At 45.1% G+C, this 22856-nt stretch overlaps 3 protein-coding genes across 4 annotated transcripts; 1 reads left to right on the top strand and 2 right to left on the bottom strand.

The window, feature by feature from the left end:
* Positions 1-210: 210 nt before the first annotated feature.
* Positions 211-8043, bottom strand: LOC135082348 (polymerase delta-interacting protein 2). The gene is made up of 6 exons (XM_063977135.1): positions 7882-8043; positions 7525-7804; positions 5968-6145; positions 5285-5448; positions 4136-4341; positions 211-487 (listed from the first exon to the last, which is right to left on the bottom strand). Exons 1-6 carry the CDS (start codon positions 7968-7970, stop codon positions 370-372), a joined length of 1035 nt encoding a protein of 344 aa, XP_063833205.1. The 5' UTR covers positions 7971-8043; the 3' UTR covers positions 211-369.
* Positions 8044-9861: 1818 nt separating this feature from the next.
* Positions 9862-12454, top strand: LOC135082340 (short-chain specific acyl-CoA dehydrogenase, mitochondrial). Its single transcript, XM_063977129.1, has 5 exons — positions 9862-10014; positions 10096-10479; positions 10559-10974; positions 11164-11406; positions 12083-12454. The coding sequence occupies exons 1-5, from the start codon at positions 9978-9980 to the stop codon at positions 12227-12229; spliced, it is 1227 nt and encodes a 408-aa protein (XP_063833199.1). The 5' UTR covers positions 9862-9977; the 3' UTR covers positions 12230-12454.
* A 755-nt stretch (positions 12455-13209) lies between these two features.
* LOC135082342 (actin-related protein 2/3 complex subunit 3) lies at positions 13210-22856 on the bottom strand. Of its 2 annotated transcripts, none has more exons than XM_063977132.1 (6): positions 22816-22856; positions 22584-22648; positions 22293-22469; positions 21807-22002; positions 20868-20929; positions 13210-13457 (listed from the first exon to the last, which is right to left on the bottom strand). In XM_063977132.1, exons 2-6 carry the CDS (start codon positions 22587-22589, stop codon positions 13362-13364), a joined length of 537 nt encoding a protein of 178 aa, XP_063833202.1. In that variant the 5' UTR covers positions 22590-22648; positions 22816-22856; the 3' UTR covers positions 13210-13361. The 2 variants fall into 2 exon arrangements, with proteins under 2 accessions (XP_063833202.1, XP_063833201.1); XM_063977131.1 differs by having other exon boundaries at positions 22784-22834.

The raw sequence follows: 22856 nt of genomic DNA, 5'->3' as shown, positions 1-22856 counted from the left end.
AATTTCCCGTCCGATAAGTTTATAATATCTCTAATGACTGCAATGAATCTGTCCATATTTATAGATTTCTATGATATGAACTATAGTGCGCAGGCGTCACGCGGTAGCGAGATGTGGGCGGAGTCATGTAAGGCCCGACGCTCACTGACAGGACGGCACGACTAGGGATTTTTCATTTTTTTTCCCAAACCATTATTACGTTGAATGCTAAAAATCCCTTATCCAGCCAGTGGGCGCGGGGCTTAACTTGCGGGCGAATGAATCAGAAGAGGGGCGGTTTCGGTCACATGACTGGGAGGGGCAGTCACGTGTCTGGAAGGTCTGTCACGTGGCTAGAAGGGGCGGTCCCACTGCAGTAAGGGGCGGCGGTCACGCGGCAGGCGTCGGCGCCGGCGTGACGCCCTCGTCAGGCTTGCTTTCGAGCGAGAAAGGCGGGATGCGACAGTCGAATGTGTAGCCGTCTTCGCGCTCCATGCGGAACGTTCCCCTGTGGAAGAGAGAAGCTATTATTAATAATAGGACCTTGTCATTTCATCGATTGTTAATCAAGGGTTGGGTTCTCTACAAGACATCTGTGTTCGCTAAAAGGCACGTCATATGCCCGCAGATAGGGCTCATAGATCCGCTATATGGCACGTAAGTCAGCAAAGAGAAACCACAAGTTGTACCCCGTGCAAGACTTGCTTACAAAATCGCATCTGTAGTGAGCCATTGACATTCTGGTGAGCCAGCCATTCACGTCTGCTGTGAGCCAAACACGTCCTCTATGAGCCAAACACGTCCGCTATGACCCGAACCCAAACACGTCCGCTATGACCCAAACGCGTCCACTATCTACCACGCACCACATGTGCCCACTAGGCGCCTGCAGGCTGACGTGGCTGCTGTACTGGAAGGCGGGCGAGTGGCGCGCCAGCACGGGCTCCTGCCCCACCACAAACGTCAGCCAAACACGTCCACTATAACCCAAACACGTCCACTATCTACCACGCACCACATGTGTCCGCTGGGCGCCTGCAGGCTGACGTGGCTGCTGTACTGGAAGGCGGGCGAGTGGCGCGCCAGCACGGGCTCCTGCCCCACCACAAACGTCAGCCAAACACGTCCGCTATGAGCCAAACACGTCCACCATAACCCAAACACGTCCACTATCTACCACGCACCACATGTGCCCGCTAGGCGCCTGCAGGCTGACGTGGCTGCTGTACTGGAAGGCGGGCGAGTGGCGCGCCAGCACGGGCTCCTGCCCCACCACAAACGTCAGCCAAACACGTCCACTATAACCCAAACACGTCCACTATCTACCACGCACCACATGTGTCCGCTGGGCGCCTGCAGGCTGACGTGGCTGCTGTACTGGAAGGCGGGCGAGTGGCGCGCCAGCACGGGCTCCTGCCCCACCACAAATTTCAGCCAAACACGTCCGCTATGAGCCAAACACGTCCACCATAACCCAAACACGTCCACTATCTACCACGCACCACATGTGCCCGCTAGGCGCCTGCAGGCTGACGTGGCTGCTGTACTGGAAGGCGGGCGAGTGGCGCGCCAGCACGGGCTCCTGCCCCACCACAAACGTCAGCCAAACACGTCCGCTATGAGCCAAACACGTCCACCATAACCCAAACACGTCCACTATCTACCACGCACCACATGTGCCCGCTAGGCGCCTGCAGGCTGACGTGGCTGCTGTACTGGAAGGCGGGCGAGTGGCGCGCCAGCACGGGCGCCTGCCCCACCACAAACGTCAGCCAAACACGTCCGCTATGAGCCAAACACGTCCACCATAACCCAAACACGTCCACTATCTACCACGCACCACATGTGCCCGCTGGGCGCCTGCAGGCTGACGTGGCTGCTGTACTGGAAGGCGGGCGAGTGGCGCGCCAGCACGGGCTCCTGCCCTACCACAAACGTTAGCCAAACACGTCCGTTATGAGCTAAACACGTCCACTATCTACCACGCACCACATGTGCCCGCTGGGCGCCTGCAGGCTGACGTGGCTGCTGTACTGGAAGGCGGGCGAGTGGCGCGCCAGCACGGGCTCCTGCCCCACCACAAACGTTAGCCAAACACGTCCGTTATGAGCTAAACACGTCCACTATCTACCACGCACCACATGTGCCCGCTGGGCGCCTGCAGGCTGACGTGGCTGCTGTACTGGAAGGCGGGCGAGTGGCGCGCCAGCACGGGCTCCTGCCCCACCACAAACGTTAGCCAAACACGTCCGATATGAGCTAAACACGTCCACTATCTACCACGCACCACATGTGCCCGCTGGGCGCCTGCAGGCTGACGTGGCTGCTGTACTGGAAGGCGGGCGAGTGGCGCGCCAGCACGGGCTCCTGCCCCACCACGCCGCGCCCGCGCACCGTCTCCAGCGTGCCGCTCAGCGAGAAGATGCGCCAGTGCCGCTCCCGTAGCTGTACCCTAAAAGGCTCACTAAAAGGCACGTCATATGCCCGCGGATATGACTCATAGATCCGCTATAAGGCACATGGGTCAGCAAAGTGCCACACGTTGTATCCCGCATACATCTGTTACAAAAAAATCATCTGTAATATGTGATGGGCCATTGACATTCTGGTGAGCCATTCACATCCGCTGTGAGCCAAAGACATCCGCTGTGAGCCAAACACGTCTGCTATGAACCAAACACGTCAGCTATGAACCAAACACGTCCCCTATGAGCCAAACACGTCCACTATCTACCACGCACCACATGTGTCCGCTAGGCGCCTGCAGGCTGACGTGGCTGCTGTACTGGAAGGCGGGCGAGTGGCGCGCCAGCACGGGCTCCTGCCCCACCATAAACGTCAGCCAAACACGTCCGCTATGAGCCAAACACGTCGGCTGTGAGCCAAACACGTCCGCTATAAGCCAAACGCATCCACTATCTACCACGCACCACATGTGGCCACTAGGCGCCTGCAGGCTGACGTGGCTGCTGTACTGGAAGGCGGGCGAGTGGCGCGCCAGCACGGGCTCCTGCCCCACCACGCCGCGCCCGCGCACCGTCTCCAGCGTGCCGCTCAGCGAGAAGATGCGCCAGTGCCGTTCCCGCAGCTGCATCCTATAAGGCTCGCTAAAAGGCACGTCATATGCCCGCGGATAGGACTATAGATCGCTATAAGGCACATGGGTCAGCAAAGAGCCACACGTTGTACCCAGTGCAAGAAACATGCATCTGTTACAAAGAAGCATCTGTCGTGAGCCATTCACGTCCGCTGTGAGCCAAAGACATCCGCTGTGAGCCAGCCAAACACGTCCTCTATGACCCAAACACGTCCCCTATGAGCCAAACACGTCCACTATCTACCACGCACCACATGTGTCCGCTGGGCGCCTGCAGGCTGACGTGGCTGCTGTACTGGAAGGCGGGCGAGTGGCGCGCCAGCACGGGCTCCTGCCCACCACAAACGTCAGCCAGACACGTCCATTATGAGCTAAACACGTCCGCTGTGAGCCAAACTCATCCGCCGTGAGCCAAACTCGTCCGCTGTGAGCCAAACATATCCTCTGTGAGCCAAACTCGTCCGCTGTGAGCCAAACACGTCCTCTGTGAGCCAAACACGTCCGCTGTGAGCCAAACACGTCCGCTGTAAGCCAAACTCGTCCGCCAAACACGTCCGCTATCTACCACGCACCACATGTGCCCGCTGGGCGCCTGCAGGCTGACGTGGCTGCTGTACTGGAAGGCGGGCGAGTGGCGCGCCAGCACGGGCTCCTGCCCCACCACAAACGTCAGCCAGAAACGTCCGCTATGATCTAAACACGTCCACCATAACCCAAACACGTCCACTATCTGCCACGCACCACATGTGGCCACTAGGCGCCTGCAGGCTGACGTGGCTGCTGTACTGGAAGGCGGGCGAGTGGCGCGCCAGCACGGGCTCCTGCCCCACCACAAACGTCAGCCAGAAACGTCCGCTATGATCTAAACACGTCCACCATAACCCAAACACGTCCACTATCTGCCACGCACCACATGTGGCCACTAGGCGCCTGCAGGCTGACGTGGCTGCTGTACTGGAAGGCGGGCGAGTGGCGCGCCAGCACGGGCTCCTGCCCCACCATAAACGTCAGCCAAACACGTCCACCATAACCCAAACACGTCCGCTATCTACCACGCACCACATGTGTCCGCTAGGCGCCTGCAGGCTGACGTGGCTGCTGTACTGGAAGGCGGGCGAGTGGCGCGCCAGCACGGGCTCCTGCCCCACCACGCCGCGCCCGCGCACCGTCTCCAGCGTGCCGCTCAGCGAGAAGATGCGCCAGTGTCGTTCCCGCAGTTGCACCGCCTGCGCGCCCAGGTTCTCCAGACGGATGCAGTACCGCCACTGCAAGAAACAAATACTATAAAGCCCGGTCTGTGAGCACGTAGAATTTTGTCCAATGATCCCAAGCTACCCATCCTTATCGCTCGCGCGTATGTTGCTGTCGCGCTCGGACACTCACTGCGTGCGCCCGTCGCACAGTCGCGACAGCAATATAATTACTCGCGAGCGATAAGGATGGGTAGCTTGGGGTCATTGGACAAAATTCTACGTGCTCACAGACCAGACTATAAACAGAGTTACAAGCCAAGTCACTAACCCCATGACCTAAGTGAGCGATACGACGCAACGTAATGCGATCAAATCTCACGCGACGTGTGTCTATTTTATCCCACCCACTCTTCCCGTAGTTGTCGTACAAGAATATGCGCAGATAAAGCCTAGGGAGGCTTTATCTATACCGTGGCAATATGGGTTAGTAGGCCCCTAACCCGTGTTGCCAGCATGGGAAGTATAGACGTCTATTTGCCTCTAGCAAATTAGAAAGAGTAGTCTTCCTGCAGTAGAGACTGTTGATGTTGGTGAAACCAAAATTTATTTTAGGCATACACTCAACACAAACAACAGATAACAATCAAGGCAATAGTAGGTACAAATAACTGTTAAAAGTCATTAAGGATCAAAGAGGCCCTTTTCGTCTACAAAACAGGTCCTTAATCCGGCCCTAAGGACCCCGTATCATTAACACGGCTGTAGGCTGCCTGATAACGTTAATGACAGATGCTTACCCAGTAGACGGCAGAGTTCTGCGACTCGCGGCTGCCCATGTAGAAGGGGATGACGGTGACGCGTACGCCCTCGGTCGTCTCGCGGTGTACGTCACTGAGTTCGAGCCACGGATGGTTCTTCTTCTGCCAGACCCGAAGCGTCTCTTGCGCTATGAAACTTGTGACTGGTCTATGCTGATGCCGGACTTACAGAGCTAGTTTAGCTTGAAGTCGCTTACCCAGTAGACGGCGGAGTTCTGCGACTCGCGGCTGCCCATGTAGAAGGGGATGACGGTGACACGCACACCCTCGGTCGTCTCGCGGTGTACGTCACTGAGTTCGAGCCACGGATGGTTCTTCTTCTGCCAGGCCCGAAGCGTCTCTTGAGCTATGAATGGTGGATCTGTGAACCGTATATGCTTTCATGGTGGATACATACAGTGTCTATCGATCTTTAACTGAGAAGACCATAAGTACTGGATATTTGACAATGGACCAGACCACAGGAACACAAGATGGAACTATAGTTTGTATTGCATATTAATTAGGAGCCAGCTTTATATGGTCATGGTTTCCTGACAAAATGTCTAAAGAAGTGAGCGAATTTCATATTGAAGTTTCCCATTTGGACTGTAGGACCGAGAGTAACACAATGACAACCAATAGGAAGATGTTTGCGTTTACAAAGCGAAGCACTTTACTATCAAGTATTCTATATTCTTGAGTGGCGACTACGAGCCTTAAGACGTAGCGTGGGCAGGCCTCCCACTAGGTGGACCGACGATCTGGTGAAGGTCGCGGGAGGCGCCTGGATGCGAGCGGCGCAGGACCGGTCTTTGTGGAAAACCTTAGGGGAGGCCTTTGTCTAGCAGTGAACGTCTTTCGGCTGAAACGAACGAACGATTCTATACCCATCAAATACCTTTATCAGGATTGTGCATAAGGAACTTGTCAAACAGCTCGTGCTGCAGCGGGACCCTCTCCACCGACGTGTAGGGTATGATGTCGTCGTGCGCCACGTAGTCCAGCCCCGGGATGGCGTAGAGGCTGCGACTGGACTCCTGGTTTCCCAGGAACGTCACCGCCTCTGTTTGCGCGCGCTGCGGACAAACGGTTTCACGGTGCGCTTCCGATTTAACGTCATACCAGTCTGTCCACTGCTGGACATAGACTTACAGTACGCGCCATTTTAGCCTAGTCTGAAAGTGGCTTTCTTCGGGTACCTATAACATTTCTATATTGGAAAAGGTGTGATTAAAATCTAGTTTTCCTGTGTACCCTTGACTGTTCCCTTGATGGTACAGTGGAAAATAAATTTTAACCGCTGTACCCTTGGCCGTAAACCCCAACCTTTTTTTTTATAAATTAATACGCCTCTGCACATAACTGCCGCGGTTTCAGAAAGGCAGTCGGCTAGCGGAATACGACTACCGCCAAGTGCGCGGTACAATAGGGTTCAAATAGAATACTTAATTATTAGTGAGTTTATTACATGTTTAACATTTAGATGTAATCTAACTTAATCTAAGGGTAAAATAGTAAAAGTTTAATGTTTATATTTTATTAAATATATTGAGTACATTGCATATTTTTTTATTTAATAAAGCAATGTTCTGTATATTACCTATTGGTGCACTCCATTCATATATTTCTTAGTAAAAATTTTATTCTACGTTCAATATGACTGCACTGTACCATTTTAAACCTCTGTTATTTACATGTTTACCTACTTACAGACTTCTACATGCATATTTATTAATTTATTATTTCAACATTCAACATTATTTTCTTTGTCATAAAACAGAATTTTGTGAATGTCTATATGCTTAATATTATTTTTAACAGCACTACACACAAAAACACAAAGCATAAGCCTTTTTCTTCTTTAACATACAATGAATTATGATTACTAACAAAGTGCTATTTTGAAATGAAATCCTCTCATTAGAAGACACAAATAATAAGTGAATTATTTGATTGTTTCAAATATTCTCTATGTCTAATGAAGTGACTATTAGAAATAAAGTGTTAGGTATTAAATGGTTTTAGATACAAGCAATTTTTAATTATTAATATTTTTCACATCCACAAACATCAAATAAATTCAGTTATTATACCTTTCTCTTCCATTCAGGTCGCATATCGATGTTTGTTTGCACAGTCAAAAATATATTATTTCATTTAATATCCAAGTTTACAACAACGCTGTATAATGGGATGTTTTTTTAATAAAAAGTTATTTTAAAGGTGATTTTACATAATAAAGTGTTATTTTGTTGCACTGGGCCATGCAAGTGCAATATTTATAAACTTTAGTTACCACATTAATATTTAGCTTATGAGAATACTAACTTTTGATGAATAGAGTAACAATTCAAATTATTTTAGTTCCAAATATCGCAGAAATAAATAAATATCAACAACCTGCTACTACTGTAGATAGTTTTGATATAAAAGCAATAACAGCAAAGATACTTACTATGTAAGGCGCATCTCTTGTGTCAATCAGGACTTGGTAGAATGTGTGGGTCCTGCCTTTGACCTCTTTGCCCACGTTGGACAGGGAATCTCCAGACGTGTCGGTAGTACTGGCTGGTTCAGTGTTCTCTTTCTTATTGGTTGCATCTCGGTCGTACACTCTCGCTAACCAAGGAAACAGAATCACACCTCTATATCCAAACACTTTGTGCAAAATCAACTGCCCAGTGTCATATTTTCCAGAAGACTTTGGTGCTTCTAATTTACCTACTTCAGCCAATCTGAAATTATACAGTTTTAAAAACGAATAGGTTATGTACGTAACAGAACAGAATATTCATCATATTTTTAAACTTACCTAGTGTAATGAGCGACTTGAGATACTAGCACTCTAGAAGCAGTTAATCTTATTGGTCTTAATGGTACAAATCTTAAGAATATCTCCATTTTATCATTGTTTGATTGTATTTTTTTCCTATTATCGTAATAATTTTGTTTGACAGTTCAAGAATGATAGAAATGACAGTTTATGACAGATTGATTTTTCTTAATAGAAGTTTTACGGCTTTGGATATAGATATCCATACGGCTGATAGATTTGTAAAATTCAGAGAAGGCTTAGAGCATTATGGAGATGGACAGGTGTTAGTTTTAGTACTGCCTAGACAAGTTGCACTTTTTGATCGGATCGAAAATCGAATCCGTCAAAACTTATGGTCAAAACTACATAAAAAAAGGCTTTTCGACAATTTTTCGACTGTTAAAATGTGCTCTTTGTCTAGGAGTCCCACTGATGTCGTTAATAATGAACTAAAAAGTTCATTAATCCCCGTTATATTAGGATTTTATTTTTAACGTAATGGGGATTAATGAACTTTTCAGTTCATTATTCCCCATGGGGAATAGTAGAATAAGCCCTTGTGTCGATGGCTTCAACCAACTCTCATTGCGCGTCCAATACGGACAATTTGTGCCGATTTCAGTGGGTCTAGACAAAGTGCAAATTATGATCGCAAACCAGTCGAAAAGTGGTCGAAAAGCCCCTTTTTCAACCGACTTCAAAAAAAGGAGGAGGTTCTCAATTCGACCCGTATGTTTTTTTTTTTTTTTTTTTTTTTTTCTATGTTTGTTACGCGATAACTCCGCCAATTATGAACCGATTTGAACAAATCTTTTTTCAGCGTATAGGTAATATCTCAAGGGTGGTCCCATTTAAATTTAATAATAAAAAAAACTACCCCCAAGGGTGGAAAATTGGGGATGAACTTTTTTATACGCAATATCTCCGCCGATTATAAACCAATTTGAACGATTATTTTTTTGTTGAATAGGTATTATCAAAAGGGTCGTTTCATGCGAATTTGAAGAAAATATTTCACCCCCAAGGGTGGAAATTTGGGGATGAACTTTTTTATACGCAATATCTCCGCCGATTATGAACCAATTTGAACGATTATTTTTTTGTTGAATAGGTATTATCAAAAGGGTGGTTTCATGCGAATTTGAAGAAAAACTGGTCATGGTAGGTACAACTCCTTAATGCTTAGGAGTTGTAGGATAATTCTTTAAATATTATAAGTACAAATAGACCAACAGTTGTATTCTTTCATGTTTTTAAGGTGGGCTGACGGTTTAAGGTCTTTTTAGGTTTCCTATATGGTAACCTGTATTTTGTAGGGAATATTATTTTACACTAGACATTAACAATATTTTCTCAATGTACTGCCTACCTTCAGTGGTAACATCAAGGTAATAATTAGTTAACTAAAAAGCAAGAAATAAGTAAAATTTTATAAAAAAAAATAAAACCGACTCCAAAAAACCTACACTAAAAAGTAGAAAAATAATTAGGTACTAATTACCTACTTATTTATTAGGACGAATTATTAATATTTATGTGGGTATACCATGATTGATACTTTTGGAGTCGGTGCAAGCAAACTTTACATGTTTCATAATCTTGGCACCGACTCCAGAAGTATCAATCATGGTATACCCACATAAATATTAATAATTCGTCCTAATAAATAAGTAGGTAATTAGTACCTAATTATTTTTCTACTTTTTAGTGTAGGTTTTTTGGAGTCGGTTTTTTTTTTTTTTGTATGGAGTTTTGACGGATTCGATTTTCGATTCGATCAAAAAGTGCGTTTTGTCTAGGGGGGCAGAACGTATGATTTTTGACAACTGCCAACTTGACGTTGACATACAATTTGTTGTGATGTTGTCATTATCATCTGTCTGACACAATTTTTTTTAAATTTGAATCCGTATTTCGAAGAAGATAAGGTCTAAATTTTAATAAATATGCTAAAACGATTGACCATATAAAATCGATCGTATTTTTATACATCTTTATTACGTGCTCTGTGGATAAATCATTGGTCGCGTAAAGTTCAAAGTGCTGTTTTGTTTCTATTTTTTATTTTTATTATTTTCTTTTATATTTTCACTATGCTTTGTGTATTTTCAAAAACTATTCAAATATTCAGTAAGTTCGTCTCTATAATAGTATTTCGTCGATAGTAATAGGATAATAGAAAATGTACTACAATTTATTAAATAATTTCAGCACCAGCAGTTGTACGGCAATCAAGATGTATCGCTTCGCTTTCTTCTCTGCCCGAAACTTACCAAATGCTTTACAAAACGTGTCGAGATTTCGCGGAGTCTGAGCTTAAACCTAACGCAGCAAAATACGACCGTGACCATCTATTCCCCGGAGATGCCATCAAAAAGATGGGGGAGCTGGGCCTCATGGGCATCGCGGTGCCCGAGGAGCTCGGCGGCACCGGCCTGGACTACCTGGCGTACGCCATCGCCTTGGAGGAAATATCTCGCGGGTGCGCCTCTGCTGGTGTCATTATGTCCGTCAACAACTCCCTTTACCTCGGCCCTGTCACCCACTGGGGCACAGATAAGCAGAAGCAAGAATATGTTACTCCTTTTTGCACTGGTGGGTGAACTATAGCCAGTAATAATAATGTAAAGTTCTTCCAAAAAGTCCAACAACTACTCGATATTTTACTTTTCAGGAGATCCAATTGGATGTTTTGCTCTCTCTGAGCCTGGCAATGGATCAGATGCGGGTGCAGCTTCCACCACCGCCAAAGATGGTGGGGATAAGTGGATTATCAATGGCACAAAATGTTGGATAACCAATGGTTACGAAAGTAAGGCAGCTGTGGTATTTGCGACCACAGACAAGAGTATGAAGCACAAAGGTATCTCAGCATTTATTGTACCAAAACCTATTAAAGGTTTAGAATTAGGTAAGAAGGAAGACAAGTTAGGCATAAGAGCATCATCCACCTGCTCTCTAATGTATGAGGACTGTGAAATCCCCAAAGAAAACATATTAGGTGAGCCTGGAGCTGGTTTCAAAATAGCCATGATGACCCTAGATGCTGGTAGAATTGGCATTGCATCCCAGGCACTGGGCATTGCACAGGTAATTTCCTTGTTTTTTTTTCTTTATTTTTTAGTGGTTGCTTTCATATTTTCTAAAAGATTGGATTGGAAAAAAAATTAAACTACTTGACAGCTTCAGTGATAGCTGGAATGGGACTATGTATAATTAATTCTCAAACACATGTAACTGTTCTTCACTGAAATTTCTAAATGTGTCCATTTTCAACAGGCATCCCTGGATGTAGCTGCAGAATATGCCTCAAAACGCATGGCGTTTGGCAAGCCTATAATGAAGCTTCAGACCATCCAGAATAAGCTGGCTGAAATGGCTTTACAGCTGGAGTCAGCTCGGCTGCTCACATGGCGCGCAGCTTATTTGAAAGACAATAAGAAGCCATACACCAAAGAAGCAGCTATGGCGAAGCTAGCTGCTTCAGAAGCAGCTACATTCACAGCTCATCAGTGCATTCAGGTAAGAGCTAGAATTAAATTAATCTAGGCACATAAGTTAACAGGGTCTCCTAAACTTTTTTACTGTGTCACTGATCAAAAACTGCCTACAATAAAAAACAACTACATACACTAGTTACTAGTTCTAGCCAAACAAAACATAAGAATGAAAGTAAAAACATTTATTTAATTTACTTTGTTGAAAGAAGAAAGAAGGATGTCCTTAGGTCGCCTTCCAATTAGACGCGTGAGGAAGCGCTGTAGTGACGCACTGTGACGTGCCACTACTAGTTTTCAAAGATTTTCTTTCTTTGGTAGTGGTGCTGCAACTGCGCTTCTAGAAATTGGATCAAAACTATTAATTTGCCTCAGTAACAGTACTGTCACTGCAGTGCTTCTTCATGCTTCTAATTTGAAGGGCTCAAGACTGTAAATTTCCGCCCTCATTTCTTTTCGATCGCCTTACGTAGCGTCGACGCCCTTGAGATAATGCCGCGACGCACAGTTTAGGAAGCCCTGAGCACGGGTCTTAGGGTCATACATATTTAAATATCTATTTAAAGCATTCTTCTTCTTTTCGTGTTTACAACAAACCTACACAGTGTCAATTAATTTAAATTACATATTTAAAGCATTTAGTCAAAAACAGTACTTACATATGTTTTTAACAAAAAATTAACATATTGTTCTTTTTTTAGATTTTAGGTGGCATGGGATATGTTTCGGATATGCCGGCGGAGCGTCACTACCGGGACGCGAGGATCACAGAAATATATGAAGGCACATCAGAAATACAAAAATTAGTCATATTCGGACAGCTAGTTAAAGAATATGGCCTTAACTGAATTACATTACAAACTGTGTTCTAAGAATAATTTTTGCTACAAATACGTATTCAAAATCTAATTTCAGTGTCAAATATTAATTATTAAGTTAAATCGAAATATTGATGAATTTTATAAAGTATTTTATGCATGTCTAGGAGATAGGTATACCTAGTTTTATAACATTGGACTGTCTTATTTTCTAAGAATGTTTTACACTGTAAATAAATTAATTTCCCAATGTAACTTTGTTTTCTCTACAAACATAATCTATTTATCCCGAAAGTTAACTGGCGGAAAATACCTACCTTATAAAGCATTTTGTACCAATTTATATGGCCTTAAATCATCATTATTATCATATCACCCATAGGTCATCCACTGCTGAACAAATGCCTCTCCCAATGATTTCCAGATTGGCCGGTTGATAGCGGGCTGCATCCAACGCTGGGATGGCGAACGCGAACCAATGTCACGCGCTACAATATTTAGGGCACGCATCAATAAAATTCACTATGAAATAAAATAGTAAATAATGTATTTCGACTTTTGTAGAATTCGCCAGTTAGCGCCTCTAGTACGATACCCCTCATTGAAGTAAACAAAATTAATAGCATTAAAGTGCTATTTGATGGCACGTACCTATATGTAACACCAAACCTTGGTACTATTAATTACTTATAATTCTGTGACCAAACATTGTTTTAGAAAAATGGCACGTGGGTTCATAAAGGTTCAACGGCCGCGCCTTCCTGCTACCTTTATGGTACATCTTAAATTGTTGTTATCCTGACTGACCTTGTAATTCATTATTAATGAATTTGCATTAACACTGCTGGATCCATCAGCAAGAACAATGGTATGTAATACAAGTAGGTAGGTAGGATTTAAAGTCAAGGGTCATTGAAAATTGCGGACTTTGTCTAGTCTAGCTGGTCTCGATCTTAGAAAAGAACTTCTTGCATGATTTATTGTTATAAGAAACATAAACAATATGTAAGTACTGCTGATAAAATTTATTAAGTTATAAATATTTGGAGGCTGAATACAGGCTTTGTTCATAAAAAATTTAGAATTATGATTAGAAACATAACATAAAAATGCCATCAAATAAGTCTTTACTTAGAATTAATACATTTTGGCTAACATAACATTACTGTCCCGGGCCAGATAGGGACTTGTCCATGAATTTCCTTTTCGCAAAGCACAGCCACCATTTGCTAGGTTTGCCGTCTTCCGTTGCGAATACCTGAAACAAATAATCATTAAATAAGTATTATCAGAATTTAGAAGATAGTTGGGTACAGTCACTACACCACACACCCTAGTTCCCAAACTACACTCAACATCAAATAAATCGCACCTCCCGCGACAGGCACTTTCAAACGTATGCATCCCCACTTCCCACCAATATTGGCACCATTTAAAAGCCTAGTTCTAAACTTCATTTTATTAGGTAAACTAAACTTCATGTATAAGGAGCACTTATGGTATATGTTAATCATTTATTAAGAAATTAAATGTGTTTTTCTTTAAGGATATTTATTGGGATTTCAAATAACACCTTTATTATTCAAATTTATGTATGCGAGTCATTTCTACTAGTATCTTAATATGTAAGTCTAGATATTAGCACGTCACTACCTTGTTTAATATACCACGCAATCTTGTATACCCATTCTTATAAGATACACCATACAAGAATGCATGGTAAATTCAGTGAACTGCTCCTGAATCGAATGTACCTACTACTACTATTTCTATTTATTTATATTAACCGGCAGACAGTGGTGACTGAGTTTGTTGCGGCGCTTCTTCTCAGCACTTGCCAAATGTTGGTCTCGAAGCGCTGGTAGGGTAAAAAGATTATGAGACATGTAGAGGCTCCTTAAGAGCAAAATGACGATTTGTAAGAACTATTTATTAGTCCAAACAAATAAAGAAATTTTGACTTTGACTTTGACTTTGACACCAATATTTTTGGGGCACCATGATTGTGTCAGAAGAAAATCTTTAAAGTTCGCGTCGCGGAAGGTGCGATTTATTTGATGTTGAGTGTATGATGTGTCACGAGGCCCTCCTGGGGCGTCGTGAGGCGATGGAAAATAAATGTAGAGAAAATTACACTTGAGGAAAGCAAACTCATCCTGTAGGCCTAAGATGCGCGCCGCGATAAGCGGTTATCACGCCACTTTATCGATTTTCCCCATACATTTTGACGTCGATAAAACTTATCACGGCGCACATCTTAGGCCTACTGCTCATAAGTAGTCATTTAACACAGTGAAATAAATATCTCTATCATTTTCATAAAATATATAGCAGGGTGATTTTGCAATTTTTTTTAATAAGTTCTACAATTAAACAATGCTACTTGATTTTTATTATTTTTAATTGTGGTATTTTTTGCAAAAAATATATATTGAAAACCTAATTCGCTAGCGGATGCCGTTATTTTAAGTTTTCAAGGTTAAGGCTATTTTTACATTCTTTAAAATAATTAAATATGAAAAAAAAAGTTTTCTTTACGTAAATCGATTAAGTTACTGATTCTCAGTCGCTCCTAAAAATTCGGATACTGATTGCAAAGTCAGCCTGTATACTCATCATAAACAATTCAAAATCAAAAATTTTGGGGCGGGTCACTGTCTATGCTTTAATAGTTGCGTTGCCTAACTTGCACTTTGCTTCTGCTTTGCTGCTTGTCTAGTATAGATGCTGGCCTTCCTTATCCGCATCACTGCGGGTGAGGAGGCGAATGGTCTTGAGGGAGAGCGCAACGGTCGTGAAGATCCTCAAGGCAAGACTGAAGGATTGTCCTGCACGTGGTTGCCGCCCTGCTATTGGTCTAATTCCTTATGAAATAGACGTAACGGAAACCTTCTGTCGGAGTACCGCCGGGATGTCGAGGTCATGTCCTTGCGTGTCTATCATCAAAAATACGATGGTAGATGGTAGAATGACCTCCTGCACCTAGGTCACACCTGAGGGTCCATTCTCAGGGGGCAGGCTTGATGCCACCGGGATGCAGAAATCGGGCAGCTCATCTTGAAGGGTGCTGGGGAGCCAATGGCGTGGTATACCCCCCAAGAAAAAGCGCTGTAACCTGATGATAGATGAGTCATAGCAGCGAACTTTTATAGGGACCGCTGCTGAAACAAAAGTCCTAAGCTACCGAATCAATGGCGGTATAACCATTAACCAACCAGAGGTTGAGGAGGCGCGGGCGGCCTTGGATGGACACAGAAAGGACCCAACCGAACAGTGGCGGTATAACCACAACCGGCTACCACAAGCCATGCGATGGAAAATCTGAGCAAAAAGTGTGGCAGTGGTGCTAGGGGAGGCATCACGGGCTTCAAAAATATCCCCAACAACCAACATGAGCGCAAAAGCAAAAAGTGATTTACCCCAGGAGGGTACCAGCAAGGCTGGAGAATCCCTCCCTGAGCATCGCTCAGGCTGCCCTACGTATTCTGGGGGGGGCAAGCAATTGCGTGTTGGAGGAGCTGCAGGAGGCAGCAGGGGCCAGACCAAATTGGGAGGGCCAAAGGTCCCGAAAGGGATAAAGGCACCGAAAGGTGAAGTGGAGGGCGCACCAGGTGCAGGGAGTGGGGTGGCACCGTCGGGGAATGCTCCCCACATGGGGCGGGCACCTAAGCGGAGCGCTGAGAACCCACGGGGTCTCGTGCGAAGCGAGGGCGGCCTGAACCAGGGGGGCGGCTCTGGCAGTGTGGCTCCACACAGTGCACCACCCGAGCAGCGACTGCCTGATGTGCGTGAGGCGCTAGGGCCGCAGGGTAACACCAGTGGCACTGCGCTTAATGCAGCGGAGGGCGGCGATCTGCAGGGGAGAAGGAGGCGCAAAAAGCGATCGGGATGCCAGAGGAGGGTGAAGGCTGAGTTGCGGAGGCAACAGGCTGAGGACGCCACCTCAACGGCAGACCGATCTAAAAGGGCGAGAGAAATCAGCGGTGAGAGCCAAGTGCTGGTCAGCGCCAAGCGTGCTAAGACTGAGGAAACTCAGTCCTATGCCGCGGCTCTGAACATCCATAAGATGGCGATCACCGCTAAGGACTTTCCAGGGACCTGGCTAGGCGAGGAGGAGTATCTGGCGCTTCAGGGTATCATTTTTGATAAACTGGAGATCACGCCGGATCCCATCCCCGTCGTCAGCATGGGAAACCTGAAGTCAGGGGCAATTCTCTTCAGGTGTGAGGGGGAGAGCTCTATGAAGTGGCTTCGCTCACTTGATGGTACTGCCGTCAATGGTGTGGAGCTTAGGGTGGTGGAGGCTAAGAACCTCCCAAAGCCGGTGAAGATGGCCTGGAAATCCAGGAATGTCACGAGGCAGGACACAGGGCGGGTCATGAGGTTGCTGCAGAGGTTGCATCCGAGCCTGAAGACCTCGAACTGGAGCATTGTTGGCTCCACTGTAGAGGGGATGACGGTCAGGAGAATCGTCCTGATGGACGAGGCCTCTGCGGCGTACATCAAAGCCCGCCAGTACATCCTGAACACTGGGATTGACCGGAGCATCTTCAAGCTCCTCGAGTACGATGTGAGGCGTGGGGATGCACCGGTCAGTGCCAGTGTGACGGCTGAACAGAGAGGGGATGCGGTGGCGGTGCCGGAAGACTGCCCGCGGACAGAGGAGCAGGCCTTGGAACCGATAGCGGGACCTAGTGCGGGTGAAGGGCTATCCGGAGGGACTGGGGATGGGGGGGAGGAGCTGGTGGTAGATGAACCTGCTGCCGCTCCGTCTCCCGCATCCATAGGCTCGGTTCCTGGGACGGTCCTCGCCGCTGGAGTATGATATCTCCGCGGATGAGGAGACCGAGCTCGGGGACAGAATTTGACGTCTGCAGCTCTCTTCGGGGGTTTAAGGTGCGTTCAAATTAATCTGCATCACTGCAAAGCGGCGACTGCCATCATGGCACGAGAGCTCAAGGTCAAAAGATATGATATCGCCTTAATCCAAGAGCCCTACCTGTACAAAGGTGAGGTGAAAGGACTCGGCGGCACAGGTGGAATATTAATATATAATTGTTCTACTAATGATACGAGGACTTGCATTTATGTCAGAAATGGGATAAGTGCGATTCCTCTATCCAGGTTTTCTTACAGGGATCTCACAGCAGTGAAGATCCAAAGGGAGGGGGATTTGCGAGGAGTGATAGTGGCATCGGCATATCTCCCATATGAAAAGGCAGATCCTGTGTCAAGGCAAATGCAGGATCTGATACAACACGGCAACCAAGAAGATCTGGAAACCATCATTGGCTGCGATGCGAATGCTCATCATGTTGTGTGGGGCAGCTCAAACAACAACGCCAGAGGGGAGAGGTTACTGGATTTTCTGGTGAGTGTTGAAACACATATTATTAACAAGGGTAACAAACCTACATTCTTCAATGCCCGGAGGGCAGAGGTGATTGACCTGACGCTTGCATGTAAGAAGGCAGTCCGGAAAATCACTAACTGGTATGTTTCGGACGAGATATCATTGTCTGACCATAACTATATATGCTTTAGGTATAATGCTCCTATAAGAAAAGACGCAATAAAAAGAAGGAATCCCAGGAACACTAATTGGGAGGACTTCAAACTGGACCTAAGGACGGAACTTAGTGAACCAAAATGCAAACTCAATTCTGTGCTTGAAATAGAGTTTGACGCTGATCGAATTACCAATGCCTTGAAGACTGCCTGGAGGGATAACTGCCCGGAACGCGAGGCGGGATCGAAGAAACTTCCATGGTGGACCAAGGAAATAGGCCTCTTACGAAGGGAGACAAGAAAGGCATTCAATATAGCAAGAGCTAGGAATGACTTTACAGAGTATAGAAGAGCACTGACGGAGTATAGCAAAGCGGTGCGAAAGGCAAAGAGGAAGGCATGGAGGGATCATTGTGAGATGATCAACTCAGTTCCCGAGGGCATGAGACTGACAAAGGCCATGTCAACAACCAAAGCGAACCCACTCACTACAGTATGGAGTGAGAGGGGGGGATATACGGAAGCAGGCAAAGATACGTTGAAAACAATGATAGCAACGCACTTTCCTGAATCACAGGTCCTAAACGATGATCAAGATCCAATCAGCGTGGAGGAACAAAATAGAACAACAAACAAGCTCGACTGGGTTACGGCTAAAAGAGTAGTGGATGAGACTAAGGTGAGATGGGCAATCGGGAGCTTTGAACCATACAAGGCACCAGGCCCAGATTCGATCTACCCAATTCTCTTGCAGCAAGGAATCTCGATTCTGACTCCTCATCTATGCAGGTTATACAAAGCCTGCATAGCATTTGGATACATACCTAAGGTATGGAGGGAAGTCAAAGTGATCTTTATACCTAAACCAGGTAGACCGGATTACAACGACCCTAAGGCATATAGGCCAATAAGTCTACAATCTTTTCTTCTCAAATCGCTTGAAAAACTTGTAGATAAGTACATAAGACAAGGACCACTAAAAATATTTCCTCTACATGAGCTTCAATGTGCATACCAGGCAGGGAAATCTACAGAAACTGCGCTACACTATGTAACCGGCAGGGCGGAGGCGGCTCTTGAGAGTAGGGAGGTTGCTGTTGGGACATTTGTCGACATAGAGGGGGCATTTGACCGCACTACCTTCGTCTCTATAGGAGCTGCTGCTTCTGACCACGGGGTACCACTACCTCTATGCCGGTGGATAGACTGTATGCTTAAAGGCAGGATTATTCAATCAGAACTGCAAGGAGAGTGCATGAGTGTAAGGACTGTCAAGGGCTGCCCGCAAGGGGGGGTACTCTCACCCTTGCTATGGAGCCTGGTCGTGGACTCACTACTTGTGAAACTTAACAAAGGACCACTCTACACGGTTGGATATGCAGATGATTTGGTGATTATGGTAAGGGGCAAGTTCCCAACTATTGTGACAGACATCATGCAAAGAGCCCTCAACACACTGGAAGAGTGGTGTGACGAAAACCACCTCTCGGTGAATCCGGGAAAAACGAATGCTATTGCATTTACAAAAATGAGAAATACAACAGGGCTAGGACATCTCTACCTTTATGGTAAGCAAATAACCTGGACCAATGAAGTGAAATATCTAGGGGTAATCCTAGATAAAGAACTTACATGGCGTAAACACCAAGATACGGTCATAGCTAAGGCTATGAGAGTGCTGGGAATGTGTCGTGGTGCATACGGGAAGACATGGGGACTTAGTCCCAGAGTGATGAGGTGGATCTATATAACTATGGTGAGACCAATAATACTTTATGGCAGCATTGTCTGGTGGCCTAGAATTAGGTTACAGACGTGCAGAACGGCACTGGGCAAATTGCAAAGAACTGCATGCCTAGCAATAACGAGTGCGTTTAGAACTACGCCAACTGCAGCATTGGAGATTATTCTGGGATTGCCCCCACTGCACTTGGTGCTAGAAGTAGATGCAAGGAAGGCGCTGCACAGACTGAAGGGGGCGGGACTTTGGAGTACATCCAAACCTTGCACCAAGCACACAAGGATGGGGAGCGATCCTCAATTAGATGCAATAATGGACATGGGTTGTGATACAATGCAGCCTAGGTACATGTTTAGCAAGGATTTTAAAGTGTCTATACCAACAAGGGAAGACTGGAAAAGAGGACCAAAACGTCAACAAGACAGCCTGATCTGGTATACTGACGGCTCCAAGATGAACTCAGGAACAGGAGCGGGCGTCTACTCCAAACAATCTGAGCACAGTGAAAGCTTAGGGAGGTTTGCAACAGTGTTTCAAGCTGAAACCTATGCTATAATCATGTGCGCAGTAAGGAATATAGAACAGGCGCATAAAAAGCGTGACATTTACATATTAAGTGACAGTCAGGCAGCACTCAAAGCCATTGCCTCAGTGAGGGTTGGATCCAGACTCGTTCTGGAGGCAATCTTGGCACTGAATAAGCTTGGAAGGCACAACAGGGTGACCCTCATGTGGGTACCTGGACATACTGGGATCGAAGGCAATGAGAGAGCCGACAGTCTAGCGAGACAAGGGTCAGAGACGGCACCTATTGGGCCAGAGCCGATAGTGCCCTTATCTATGAGCACTTTACACATGGCCATGAGGCAATATATATCCAGGAAGCACAGAGCTGAATGGGAAAGCTCCAACGGTATGAGCCACTCCAAACTATTCCTAGTTGGAAACACAAGATCATGGGAAAAGCTCATACTCAATGGAAACAGAAGGCAAGCCCGAGTGATCACGGGTGCGCTAACAGGACACTACACTACAAACCACATGCTCCACAAAATGGGCCTAACTACGGATGACAGCTGTCGAGCATGTGGAGAACATGCGGAGTCCATGAAACACCTACTCTGCGAATGTGACGCGCTAGCTAGAACTAGAATGGGTCTCCTGGGGTCGGCTTATCCGACACCAGAAGAATATAGGTCCTTCTCACCCAAGCTCTTGATCCACTATATGGATAGGATCTTTGCGGATGAGGGGGGATAAAGGTATAGGGAAGCACAAAAGATCCCAATGGGTCGACGTGCACTGCGCCCATGCGCGGCCCTAAATAAGATAAGATAAGATAAGATAAAATCAAAAATATTTATTCAGTTTAGACCACAAGTGGCACTTATGAATTAAAATGTAACCATGAATATTTACCTTTTCACAGACTCTGTTTCCTGTTTCATGTCTTAGTTGTTGTAGATATTGTCTCATTAAATCTGTGGAATATAAATAGTTAATGTTAACTCCTTTTCTTGACAACACAGCAAGCATAAATTATCTAATAAAAAGAACAGACGATTGCCGAACTGTGAAGGTTTTGGACTGGCCGACTCGACGCGGGTTCGATCCCCGCCATGGTGAACCCAACTTGTAATAAGAGCATATTAATTAGCTTATCATGAGGGGTTCACGAGATTATTCATAATTTGTATTTACAAATTGCTAATATTCTTTTAAAAAAACCTAAATCGTAACTGGTAACAGACAGATGGATACACAGAAGAAACATTAGTTCATGAATATTCAGAGGTGACAGGGTTGAATGTTCATATTATGCATCTCATTATGAATTGCAACCACAACTAGCTAATTATCATGCATTGTACCAACTTAACCTACTACTTGAGTTCAAAATAATGTTTAATTAATATTTTGTCTGAAAAATTTTGTAAATGTAAATTTTTTAAGTTTTGTTAAATGAAATGTTTATACAAAATGCATTTTTTATATTTATATTTTAGAGAGTCTAGCAACCCAAATCTTAAAATGCATGCAGTGCTTATTTGAAACAGATGAGAATGATGACAACAGAAATACACTTTAATACTTTTAGCGCTCCTGCACACGACGCCGCTACCGCGCCGCCACCGCGCTGTCGCCGCCACTCTAATCTGTGGTCGCCGCAACTTTGCACTGTTCATACGCACCGAGTAAAACCGCCGCCGCGCCATCAAAGCATAATTTCGCCCGCGGCGCGGTACCTGGATGCGGGCGGCGTAAGACCAGTCATTGTGGAAATCCTGGGGAATGGCCTTTGTCCAGCAGTGGACGTCATTTGGCTGAAAGAAACGAAGTAATAATGAATATAATTACCAGCTTCCTGCGGACTTGAAGGTTTGGCATAGACGGAGTTGAGCGGGAAGCCCGGCTCTCCGGGAATGTCGAACTTGGATATAGCCAGCATGTACATCTCCTGCTGGCCCTGGTTCTTGTTGGGGCACTTCTGGAGTCTCTTGAGGCACTCAGACACATACAGCGTCAGGTAAATGAGGACACGGTCTGCATCTGACTGGAATTCAAATGTATTCAATGAATATTAGCTTTTTAACAGGTGAGATGCCATGTTAATCATTAGTGGACAATAAAGACTTCTTATCGGGGCCTTATCAGTCACTGGTGACTGAGAACAAAATATTAAATTCAAACAATAGTTGGGAACTTGCTAATAATTGGTTTTTGATTGGTGACCTTAGGGAATTTGATTTTTTCAAGTTAGTGTTTCTCAAGTAACCACAGAATACTTGTATTTTCATTATTTCCAAGACATTATAATAAGAACAAAGTATTATGAAAAGTTACCTTTATTTCATAAAATCTGAAGAACACATTTGCTTTGAAATAATTAAGAGCTTCATCAACAATGTCCAATTCTATCTTCGGGTTGATTGGGGCTGGGCCCCTGAAGGTAGTGCGGACAGGCAACAACGCCAAATTGCCCACAGATTGGGTGTAGTCGGTCAATGTGGAGTGATAAGCCTGCGGAAATGAAGATCCACGTAATTCGTCAAATTTTACTTCCCAAGTAAAATTTTCGGAACTCATCGTGTCAGGAAGATATAATATAGACAAATAAATACTTGTATGACTAACCGGCATTGTTATAAACTTATTTTCCTCGTATTTACTAATAGAATTTCCGTCAGGTTTTTCGTCACCTAGAATCAAGAGATTTTGTTATCATTAGCTATATATTTGTATAGAACAAATTCTCATTTTCAATTGTATAGTTTTAATGCTCTAGTTTGGTTATTTTACAATAATATTTTATGCAACTAATTTAACAAAATTACCGAAAAAGCGAAATAAATCGAAAATGACTCACAGACTTCACGAAATGTCAATGCCACTTTGACATTATTAGTG

Source organism: Ostrinia nubilalis, chromosome 21 (assembly GCF_963855985.1).
Source record: "Ostrinia nubilalis chromosome 21, ilOstNubi1.1, whole genome shotgun sequence".
NCBI classification, from domain to species: Eukaryota; Metazoa; Arthropoda; class Insecta; order Lepidoptera; family Crambidae; genus Ostrinia; species Ostrinia nubilalis.
Note: the sequence above shows the minus strand (reverse complement) of the source record. Positions and strands in the feature narration are given on the sequence as shown.

Excerpts from the sequence above, each read along its gene's own strand:
- LOC135082348 (XM_063977135.1), bottom strand. The coding sequence starts at position 7,970 with ATGGAGATATTCTTAAGATTTGTACCATTAAGACCAATAAGATTAACT. Across the intron at positions 7,805-7,881 it reads CAAGTCGCTCATTACACTAG|ATTGGCTGAAGTAGGTAAAT; the intron begins GTAAGTTTAAAA and ends GTATAATTTCAG. Across the intron at positions 488-4,135 it reads GCGCCTAGCGGACACATGTG|GGGAACGTTCCGCATGGAGC; the intron begins GTGCGTGGTAGA and ends TCTCTTCCACAG.
- LOC135082340 (XM_063977129.1), top strand. The coding sequence starts at position 9,978 with ATGCTTTGTGTATTTTCAAAAACTATTCAAATATTCA. Across the intron at positions 10,480-10,558 it reads TGTTACTCCTTTTTGCACTG|GAGATCCAATTGGATGTTTT; the intron begins GTGGGTGAACTA and ends TTTACTTTTCAG. Across the intron at positions 11,407-12,082 it reads CAGCTCATCAGTGCATTCAG|ATTTTAGGTGGCATGGGATA; the intron begins GTAAGAGCTAGA and ends TTCTTTTTTTAG.
- LOC135082342 (XM_063977132.1), bottom strand. Across the intron at positions 22,003-22,292 it reads TCAGATTTTATGAAATAAAG|TCAGATGCAGACCGTGTCCT; the intron begins GTAACTTTTCAT and ends TTTGAATTCCAG. Across the intron at positions 13,458-20,867 it reads GAAACAGAGTCTGTGAAAAG|GTATTCGCAACGGAAGACGG; the intron begins GTAAATATTCAT and ends TATTTGTTTCAG.